Source organism: Oreochromis niloticus, linkage group LG3, assembly GCF_001858045.2.
Source record: "Oreochromis niloticus isolate F11D_XX linkage group LG3, O_niloticus_UMD_NMBU, whole genome shotgun sequence".
Lineage (NCBI taxonomy): Eukaryota > Metazoa > Chordata > Actinopteri > Cichliformes > Cichlidae > Oreochromis > Oreochromis niloticus.
In genome coordinates, this window is record NC_031967.2 from 30,646,475 (window position 1) to 30,657,919 (window position 11,445).

The 11,445-nt window shown below is 44.7% G+C and overlaps 1 protein-coding gene and 1 long non-coding RNA gene across 3 annotated transcripts in view; one reads left to right on the forward strand and one right to left on the reverse strand.

The window, feature by feature from the left end:
• Positions 1-4,488, reverse strand: part of si:dkey-172j4.3 (diacylglycerol kinase delta) — a 90,286-nt gene extending 85,798 nt beyond the window's left edge. For both annotated transcript variants that reach the window (XM_005458612.4, XM_005458610.4), the window contains exons 1-3: positions 4,247-4,488; positions 2,833-3,195; positions 1,075-1,179 (exon numbers count right to left, since the gene is read on the reverse strand). In XM_005458612.4, coding sequence (XP_005458669.1) covers positions 1,075-1,179; positions 2,833-2,922 — 195 coding nt within the window. In that variant the 5' untranslated portion in view covers positions 2,923-3,195; positions 4,247-4,488. The remainder of the gene's footprint in view (positions 1-1,074; positions 1,180-2,832; positions 3,196-4,246) is intronic.
• Positions 4,489-4,899: 411 nt separating this feature from the next.
• Positions 4,900-10,952, forward strand: LOC112845091 (uncharacterized). Its single transcript, XR_003217897.1, has 2 exons — positions 4,900-4,998; positions 9,892-10,952. It is a non-coding gene; the product is annotated as an uncharacterized LOC112845091 (long non-coding RNA).
• The last annotated feature ends 493 nt before the right edge of the window (positions 10,953-11,445 follow it).

Consider the following 11,445-nt stretch of genomic DNA (forward strand, 5'->3'; position numbering starts at 1 on the left):
GCAACAGAAACAAATGAGGCATTATGGGATGCCATTCCCATGACGACAAAGATAGCAGGTATCCTGTGTCTTCTATTGATCTGAGTGTGTTTTACAGCTGCAGGTCAATACAGATAATGGATAATGATTTACACACACACACACACACAAGCACACACTCATACAGAATAATAATTTGGACATTAATCACTCGGTTGATAATGATGCATTTCTCTTTATTGCTATTAGCTCATCAATAACTAACGACACACACTTCTGTGTATGTGTGTTTAAATGCCAGTAACAGGATACTATCAAGCCATCAATATCTTACTGTAAGACTGAGTCCAGAGGCCAATAACATCTACCAGAAGTCCAGTAAGAAAGGGAGCTCTTACTGCTGTCATTGATTTGAACACTGCTCATGAGCACAGTGGTGGTAAGAGAGGAAAATGACGAAGGCAGGAAACAGACCAGGCGTTAGAAGGAAGTTAGCTGACCTCAGACGAGAGGTCGGATGAGAGGTCTGATTTAAGTGTTGATAAAGTTGCGACACAGAGACAGTCACACAGAGAAAAGGCTGATAAAGATGCAAGGTAGCGGTTAACGTCCCTTCACATACATTTGATTATCATATGCAAGGCCTCTGAGAAAGGCAAGGGTCCTTCAGGCCCACATGCACATGCCCACATCATTTCAGTGATAAGTCTAAATTTTCTGCAGGTTCTTCAGTAAGTAAGCAGCTCAAATATTTAATCAGGGTTACCAACATGGCCCTGATCAGAAATTCCATGATTTTTCCATGAATGTTCCCTAACTGAGTAGCCCCTGCCTGAATCTAAAAATATTACTGCACTCTGGTTCGCTAATGATGCTTTTTACCTCGGAGGAGTCAGGTCGAGAATGGACAAAGTTCAGAAAAGCTCTTAAAAGCACTGCAACGTGTCGAGAAAGGTTAAAAAATTTAAAAAGCAGCTGAAACCATCATCTATGATACAGAATTCACTAATATTACCTCATTTCTTTCTGTGTCAAAAACAAGCTCTTCTACCTGCTATAGTCCCACCTACACACACATACACCATTTCCTCCTACCTTGGCCCTTATCTGTCCCGAGGTCGAAACTTTGCGGATCAGCTTGTGTGACGTCTCTTCTTGTTCTCCATCGCTGTCTGATGACTCTTCACCTGCTTCACCGGGCTGCAAGAAGAGGAGATAAAATCACCGAAAATGAATGTGAGATCAGGAGCCGTAAAATGTCCTCATTTCAAACTGTAGTGGAAGCGTTCAGCCACTGATTCAGCAGTTTGGCTGATGGGCTTTTTACTCAGAGCAACATTTCATGGTAAACTTGCGGAAATCCCACCGTCACCTGCACAGAGAAAGTAAAGTAAAAATGGACCGATAGTATAAAATTTTTTGGTATCGACCAAGTAAACACCTAACCATAAAAACTCAGGTAGCTCTTACAGCTCTTTAAGAAAAAATAAAGCTATATGAATTTTATAGCAGTTACAAAAAGTTCAAAATAATGCAGCTCCAACGATTCAAGCTTTGTTTTTTTAGCATGAATATTTTCAAAATAAAAGATACTAACTGTAAAAGACGTACCCATGTACCTAGATTATATAAGGTAAAGTGCACTTTAGGCACTCGCTGATCTGAATATTTGCATATACAACAGAAAGTGTCAGCATAGGCACGAGATTTTTTGGGTACCGGAAGGTTTCTGGTTTGTAGCCTGGGTGCTACTGACCAATCACATTTGAGCAGGATGTAGCTGCAGGCGAGTAAGCAGCCTGTGGTGAACAAAAGAGGTTCTGCATTCACTGAAATGCAATGTAAAAAAAAACAAAGATGATTGAGCTTTACGTTTACACGCCATCATGGAGCGAGTAGTTACAACTTCTTAAACAAAGCCAGCCTCCCAAAAACAACAAGAACGTCACGTCTTCCTCCACAGCGCTAGATCTGAGCCTGCTGCAAAGCTTTTCTGCGGGTCAAGAAGTCAGGTATTTCAAATTCAGTACATGTCATTGATACTCTATAAATGCGCGGGAAAAATGATAAAGTGAGGAGGTCGGGCTGGATGGATGTAGTCCTTTTCTTTCAGCTGCTCCATTTAGGGGTCTTCTCTGTCACACTAACCCTCCGCGTGTTCTCCTTCACTACATCCTCTGAGATCTTCCTCTTTTCCTCCTGCCTGAAAGCTCCATCTTCAGCACCCTTTGTCCAGTATATCCCCTATCCGTCCCCTGCACATGTCCCTCTAATGTACTCATTTCTAATCCTGTCTATGGTCATCAAAAACACAGTTTAATGACTACATTTTCTTACTTTGTGTTCCCATTCACACATTTCCTGCATCTTTCTCAGAGTTTATCCACACTGATCCCTGCAGAGTGGACATCTCCCTGTGGCTGCTTCCTTCCAGGGTAACTTTGTCACATATAGTGAAGGTTTATACTCGCTGCTCAAAAGGGGCTGTTAATAATTCCTGTATTTAAAGGCTGCTCCATGCAGATGAGGTATCTCGTTTAAAAGCACGTGTCTTCTTTCACCTGCAGGTCGAGATTAGCCGAGGCTTTTGTCATCTCTACACGACCTGAGGTAAAAGACTCTCGCTAAGGGATTGTATTACTTATAATTTGGGTCGTGTAAGTTGACTAGTCCCATTGTTAAAAGTGTAGAGTTGGTTTTTTTGGTTTTTTTACCCCTCCTGAAGGGGAAAGGAAAAGAAAGTGGAAGCAAAACCTGTTGAGGAGCCCCACCTATACTTTCATAGTCTCTCTCTCTTTCTCTTTTTTCCCCATTTTTAACTTTAAGCGTGAAAATGAAGTGCGCTGTACTCACAATATGAGTCCTTTCAGAGTCTTGCGGCGATCCCAGCGACTCCCCAGCCCCCGCCACGTACAGGACGTTGGGGTTCAGTTTGGACGCCATCACGAATTTACAGCGAAAGGCGAAGGAGAGGAGGAGTAGGAGGGCGAGGATAACAGAGAAGAAACAGAGACACGGGCTTGAAGGGGGTGAGAGAGATGGGTGAAAAGTTGCAGAAGATGTGGAGGGGTGGGGGGATGAGAGAGGAGAGGAGGAAGGGTGGAGTTTGGCAGGTGAAAGCCGGGCTGAGAAGAGAGATGATGAGGAATGGGACAGCAGCGGCAGCAGCAGGATCTGGGACGCCACGCTCCTGCCGAACTCTATCCAGGTCCAACTCTGGAAAAGACGGAGAGATGAATTATTGATCAACAGAGAAAAGCTCGGGTTTTTTGGCAGGGGGAGGTTGTCTCGCTCTTTTTTGCTGGAAGTTCCCAACATGTATAAACAAAGTGTGGCTTTCACAGCTGATTAATTTGCCTTCCTCCTTCCATGGCAGGCTTTCAGCTGACAGAGCTACAGACACAATGCACACAGCGCTTCTGTTTCTCGGTTCCTCTTTGGGTCTTCCTGTCTCCGAGCGTTAAACACTTTGAGGTTTACAGTGTTTTGGGTTTTTTTTAGGGCCCTTTCAGGCAAGTCACACAAAGTCAAACAATTATAATAATACATACAGCGATGATTGGGAGGTGGAGACAGAAACATGCTTCATCACCAGCCTCTGCGTATCTCACACACACTGCTTGAATCGACGTGTTTTGGCATGCAGCAGTGCCGGGAACACACACCCTTACAGTAAATATACATATATTCGTGTGTGTGCGTTTCCTTGATTACGACGTGGACACATTATTGAAAAACCTGTCTGCGCATCTTTCACCTCTCTGCCGCCCCCGGTGACACCAAAAAACTTGCACACATAAGCGCTCAAAAACACACTTCAGCACAAACGCTGAAGAATGTGTGTGTGTGCGTGTGTTTGTGTGTTTGTGTGCGGGCTTTTCCTTTTGAAAAAGCCGATCAAACTGCGCTGCTGTGGCTCACATGTTTCAGACAGCCGTACACGCAGACGGATGCACGCACAGCAGGCTTGCTGGAGCCGAGCGCAGACCATCCATCAGCCGTGTCTGTCCTCACTGTTTACCGCGGGAGCTGTCGGCGGACACGCGACACAAAAACACACAAAAACAGCCCGGTCCGTGTATAAGGACCGCGTGCACATCTATCAGCTGGGCTCAGCCTCAGCTCAAAACATCCATCAGCGACCTGCGGCCACCACCACCTCCTGCTTTGCACACACAAAAACACACACACACACACATATACATATATATATATAAACCCCCCCTCCTGCGCCCTCCTGTTGTTATAAAATGTTTTTATTATTCACCTTCGCTGCTTGATTTCTCCTTTCTCCTCCAGCGGAGCTTGATCAGGTGCGCTGTTTCTGCCCCGCTCCGGTTGCCCTGCCTGGGTGGCTCGTCAGCCGGCGTCGGGGTGCTGCTGCGCGGGCGGGCGGCCGGCGGTCAGCAGCGGCAGGAGGAGCAGCAGGAGGAGGAGGTGGTGGTGGAGAAGGAGGAGGAGCAGCGGCGGCGTGCGGGTCTCTCTGGTGGTGCTCGCCTTGCAGAGAGAGCGGTCATACGCATAGCGTCGGAGCGGATCTGAATCAGGTAGCAAGAGGAGGAAGGGGAGGGAGGGAGGAGGGAGCAGGGGGTAAGAGAGAGCGAGCGAGAGAGAGATTTAAAAGCGGCCGTGTTGAGACGCTTCAAATCGCCGTATCGGGGTTAAACTGAGAGCAAATAACGTGCACAAACACACACACACGCACGCATGCGCCTGCAAGCAGGAAAAGCAGACCTGCTGAACATAAGCAGAGCTACGTTAATTAACACACACGCGCACCACAGTGGACCTTTGAATGAGGGGGAAGAAATAGTTTAATCAAAATCATCCTGAGGTAAAGGCAAAAGTCGATTAAAATGCCAACAATCCTTTGTTGTTGTTACGTGCACACGGTATAAATGCCGTTTCTCAGACTGGGCTGACTTGGGCACGTGAAGGACATGGTCGGTTTATGGACACCCGTATGCAGCTGGAAAGCACGAAGATAACAGACGGCTTGATGCATGCTCAATCATCCAGGTAAGGAAATCCTAGAAAGTTCATTTCTTCATTTTCGGTGGAAGAAACGTTTTGTCACTCATCTAAGTAGTGGTGCAACGGATCAAAAATCGGTTCGGATCGGATCACGGTTTTAAGAAAAAAAAGAAAAAAAAAAGAAAAAATTTTAACATTTATTTATTAACTTATTTAAGTATTTTTTGCCTATTAAAAACATTCAACTCAAGACTCATTCCACGCAATTATATTAAAACAAATTAAGGTGCAGTATAGGGCAGTACAGAGCTTTGTATCTACCACTCCGCTGTGATATAATGAGCGGTCTCGGTCACGTAGCTTTCTGTTGACCTGGAGGTCCACCCATTTGTAGTTGGGCAACAGAAGATGCCTGGGACAGTTCAGCCATAACTTTAAACTTTTCCTGCTCATACATGCCTGGGTACGATCTTGTCACTGAAGTGGACGCGCAACGGGATATCATAGCGTGGCTCAAGCACGTTCATCATAGTTTAAACGTTCATCATAGTTTAAACCCCTTGTTTTGCACAAGGGAATACGGCCTCATGTCTGCAGCTAAACACCCCAGTAGCTTTTGTAATAGCTTCAGCCCGGTCGGATTGGGGAGCAAAGGGCTGCTTAAATGCCGCAAACTCCTCTGCTCCTCCACTTGGACCGCTAGCGTTGGCCATAACTATCGCTTGACAGACTGACCACGCGCGCCATACACGTACGTTTTTCTTCTTTTTTGAATCTTCGGATCACGTGCGTCCCGAACCGTGGAGTGGGATCGGTTCGGATTACGGATCAACCGTGATCCGTTGCACCACTACATCTAAGTGACTTCTTCAAACAGAAGAAGTCACATGGTGACCTTCAGTCACTTGGTTACTGAAGAAGTCTTCCTAAGAAGTTCAAGTGACCATCTTAACTGCATCTCTTCCACTTGTAGGAGTAGTGTTTCCAACTGCGAGATTCCTCCAGATGTGTCAGCTCCTCACCCGGTTTCTGACGCTTAGAAAATTCATTTCGTCCAGTTGTATTCAGAACTCTTTAGGCCATTACCCAGATTTCATGACCTGAGGTGAGGGTCGGGACATAGATGGGACGTGGCTCAAGACAGAGCATTCTCATTCCCAACACGTAACATACTGACAATTTGTCATGTCCCGAGGCATCTCATAGTAACGCTTAAGGTACCATTCGGCGTACTTATGATATGCTCCGGATTCTTAGTTGAATGCAATACAATGCTGCTCATGGCAGTAACACAACAGTCTATTCCAGTCCTAACCATAACCCTAACCATAACCATAACCATAACCCTAACCATAACCATTACCTTAACCCTATCAGATAGTGTTTCCCAAAGCGATTCATGATGAGAACATAAAACACATTTACATGTATACATTCATTCCTAACAGCTCTCATGCCTCCGAACGCCTAACATACCGATGGTTTGTCACATAGTGTCGGTATGTGACCAGTTGGGATGGGAATGTGTTGCTCAAGCTACACCAGGAAAGTCCAGTACAGCATCTGCATTACTGCCGACGGTGCACCAATCCGCCAGTCATATTCGCACTCCACCTTTCCATCACTTGTGAATGAGACCTCAAGATACATGAAGTCCCTTGCTTGAGGCATGCCTTTTCTGCGTATTTCTACGTACAAAGTAGGAGCATTCCACCATGCTGAATCTCATCCTAGCTATTTCACACTCAGCTGCAAAGTGCTCCAGTGCACACTCTGAAGATGCCAACAGCAACACATCATTTGCAAAAAGCAGAAATGTTATTCTGAGTTCCCAAAGCAGAAATGCTCCTTATCCTGGCCATGCCTTGAGATCCTGTCCATGAAAATCAAGGACAGGATTGGGACCCCATGCTCCTACAGTATAGCCGTCAGGTGCCCCAGGGAACTTTGTAAGGGCGTAAGCCTTCTCCAAGTCTACAAAACATATATAGACTGGATAGTCAAACTCCTGTGATTCCACCAGAGGTCCTACAAGGGTGAAGATCTGGTTAACTGTTCCATGGCCAGGAAGGAATCCCTTTTGCTCCACCTGAATCAAAGGTTCCACAGTCTTTCAGGGTCTCTTTTCCAGCACCTAAAATAAACTTTCCCTCGAAGGTTGTAATTGGAGCACACCCTGCAGTCCCCCTTTGTTAAAAGGGGAACCACCATACTGGTCTGCCTCTTTACAGGCACATTCCCAGACCTCTATGCAACATTAAAGAGATATGTCAACCAAGAAAGCTCCAGAATGTCCAGAGTCTTTAGGATTTAAGGGAAAATCTCATCCAAACCACCAGGGAGCTTTCCAATAACCCAGCAACATCTACCAGTAGGAATGTAACTGGTGACACTTCCACTCCACTAAGGCTCTGCCTCCTCTACAGTGGACATTTTGGCTGGATAGGATAGGAGTTCCTCAAAGGCCAGAAGTTCTCCTACCCGACCAATTCCTGAATTGCTGCTCACCAAAACTTCTTTGAGGCCTGCCAAAAGTCCTCCTCCACAGCCTTCCTGAACGCTTCTGTAACTGCCCTTTTGGCCTTCCAATACCTGTCTGCTGCTTTAGTAGACCCCCGGGCCGACTGATCCCACACATGAAAGGAGGCTTATGGAATTACATGAAAGCCTGGGTCATATTTAGGACCACTGTCTAAATGGTGTACAAGTTTACAGATATAGATTTAGTCTTCCTCACTTTTACCCTACAGGTAGCATTTACCAATTCACTCACATGCATACAGAGCCTTTGTTTTTTGTACTTTTAAGTGTCACACACATTCTCACTGATGCATTTTGCAATGGAGTTTGAGCTTTATCATCCTACCCAACGACAACTGAAAAGTAGACCGAGGGATGTGAGGACTGCACCACCTGCCCTAGCTCCGCCTGAGCTACAGCCACTGAGTACCTCTTATGTTTATACATTTAATTGCTTTTGTTGGTTGACGGGCTGGGGTATCAAGCATTTTTGGACAGAATGGAGCGCTTGCCGATGCCATGAATTAGCCTCTTGCCTGAGAAATCAAAGTCAAACTGAGTCATCCATTGATTGAATAAATACACCTTCCACAATTGGAGTTAGAGGCTTTAAATGTTGCTCACAGACAGCAAACAATCTCACCCCGTGTTCCATTTATCAGCCGCTCTGGAGCTTTCAGTCCTATTACATGATCTCCAGCTTTCATTTGTTTGTGGAAACCTGTGCACGGCTTGAAAAATGAATGCTCTCTCTGTCTCAATATACATATATATTTTAATTTAAAATCCAGAACAAGCCATGACAAATCCCGAGGGCTCATAAAGCATAAGAAAAAAAACAGTGATTATTCTTTTCTTGCTTTCCTAACCTGCTTTGCCTTTCACGCTTCTTCAAGTGAAACCAACCGAAAAAGGGGATAACACACAGTTGAACTCCTCACAACTCATGCTGCACTAAATCTATAACCATGAGCCAAAAAATAATAACAATAATAATAATGCTTTAGACGAATAATGACGCACTTGAGAGCCGGTCCAGTCAAATCTTTTGCTTTTAATGTGTTTGCTTTTCGCAGGAAGGGGGGGGTGCAAACGGACTGGTTTAAAAATGTAGTGGCACAGCATTCCTCTCGCAGGCAATAACGCATCTATTTCGCTCAAAGTGCTGCCCAGACATGCTCTCAAAAATTCGCCTCGCACTTAAGCGTCTGCGCTTCGGCTCTCTCAGATCTCGATCTGCTGACTGATTTGTGCTCAAATTTCAGCTCAGTCAATAAGGAGAGCCCACACCTAATGGAGAGCTGGAGCTCCATTAGAGAGAGAGTGAGACAGAGAGATCTGCATTAATAAGGTAGAGAGGCAGAGCGAGCGACACGTGCACACTAACACAGATACAAGGAGAGAGACAGGCAGACGTACACACACACACACACACTGGCAGCACTCAGTGCAATAGTAATTTGTTTACAGTTGATTAAATATTCATGCTGAATTAGCGGTGAGCCTGCCAACAGTCACTTCATTTACGCACGGTGTGTGTGTGTGTGTGTGTGTGTGTGTGTGTGTGCGCCCTTCTCAGCCTCAGCCTTCCTCCACCTGTAAATGTGTGTTTTTTTTTTTTTCTTGTTGTTGTTGTTTGTTGGCTTGAGAAAAAAAAGACAAGACACAAGCCCAGCAACAGGCATGCGCTCACACCTGATGAACTCCCCTGACGATCAGGTGATGGCCTTATTGTATTCGACTCTTTCCTCCGGTTGCCCTTGACAACAGTGAGAAAGAAGGAAGGGCGAAAGGATGGAGATGAGGGAGGGATGAAGACGACCGAGGGCGTAAAAGAAATAAAACACATGATCAGTGTCAGCTGAGAGTATGGGACTTGTTTTTATAGTATTTCCATGAGGAGTTGTTCTGGAGCTGGGGTTAGAGATAAACACTTCACTGTGGGACAGATGCAGTGGGTATTTTATCGATCGATTAGTAGCATTGAGCCTGTAGGAAGCCTGAGACAGAGGTCTTTTATCTGTTCCTCTGGCATGGCCAAAAAAAATCAAGGTGACGGAGCCCCGCAGATATGGCATGAGCTGCCTGAGGTAATCAGATCAGCAGAGTCAGTGGCCTCTTTTAAATCTCTTCTTAACACATACTTTAATTGGAGAGCCTTTCCAGATTTATTTCTCTTTTAATTGATCTGTTTAAATGTTATCAGTAACAGTAGGAGGGCGGACCTTTGTAATGTGCGGTAAAAACCCAAGAATATTGCAGAAAGAGCCCCAGTGATCACACAGTCACCCTGTAAACAAGCACTTGGGAACTGTGGGGAAGAAGAAAACTTTTTAAACATAGCTCAGAAAATTGGGAAGCACATCTATTCTGTTTCAGAGAATAAAAGCTGTTTTCTTTTTCTCTTCTTTTGTCCAGAAAATTGTTTCAAATTCAGATATATCCAGTTCCCAGTGTGTTGAAGGTTTGGCCACTAATTTACATTTCTACAGTTTATGGCTCTGTTCTAAGACCACCATCCCAACGCTCTGATGTTCAAAAATGGAAAGGTGAACAGCGGGAATACACTGCGCCTGGTGGCGTCCCAATTTAGCTCCGATGCAGCCACTGGAGCTGACTGCACCCACCCAAGGCAATTCCCGCAATTCCAGTGTTGCAGAAGCATCCGATCACTTAAAGTAGCACTGCATCTATAATTTTTACAAGAGCCATGTCAAACTGAACAGAGCAGATAAGAAGGGCAGACAGCTGGGCACAAGAACGGCATAGGGAATTATGAATTTTTAAAATAAAAGTGCTCAGCCAGACAAAAATTAAGCTTCTGAGATGATCCCTGCGTGATATGAAGGCATGGGAAGCTTTATGGAACAAGACTGCATCAAAGATGCGGCGTCAAAGACATGCATTAATTGTATTCCCAATCGATCGCCATGTATGGAATTGAGTCGTGAAGGAAATTCAACAACCTTCGGCACCCACAGCAGCGTATGGGCTTAGGAGCTGATCCACGCCAGCTACGGATCAAAGAAAAGAAGAAGACACCTGAAGCCACACAGCTATCAAGCTGGTTACCCCCATGAACCAACACTTTTAAACAGTAAGAGTGATCTTAATTATCTTAACGCCATACACTGCACACACAAATATGACACATAATTCTTGTTAAGGCCTTTTACTATATACTAATTTATCTCCAATGTTATATATTTTCTTTGACTTATGTATTGCCTATTTGCTTAGTCTTGTGTTGAGTATTACTAGTTGGTTACATTTTTTGTTGTTTGATGATTTCTTTCTATTTTTGTCCCCCTTATGGATCAACCGGGTCTGATTAGCCAGAATTTAAGTCCGCTCTGTCCGCTTTAGATCAGTTTTATTCTGTTGAGCAGGTAATTCTGTTCATTTCACCTCTGTGTTGTTACTGAATTTTGTATGTTTTTGCAGTTTTGGGCAAATAAAACCAGTTTTTCTCAAAATAACCAACGTGTCTTTATGTTATGTGTAATCACCTCGGTCTCTCAAAGGTGCCATCCTGAGGCACCAGATGATGTGGGCTGGCATCGAGATCAGCTATTATTAGATGATGTACTGGGACTGTGGGCGGAGTTTAACTCCATGGCCTGCGTGAACTAACACTGTGCTCAAATTCTGTTTGAAAAACAACCCTAAAAAATTCACTGAAACGCTTTTCACAGTCACCTGTGTAACGAGAGAAACCCGGTGATCTCTTATGAGCAAACACTTGGCAGCAGTAGGGGAATAGAAAAAAAAATAAAACATGGCTCAGACCAGGCTCAAAGAGGGCCGCCATCTGCCTCCACCATTTGGGGTGAGCACAGAGGGGAAAGCAGAGCATAAAACCAAAAAAGTGGTGGATTGTGTTGTTTGTGTCACGTTTAGGAAAATTTAAACCTTTTTTATTTTATCATTTGATTGTGCTAATAAAAGTGAGATGAATCAGGTGTTTGGTGT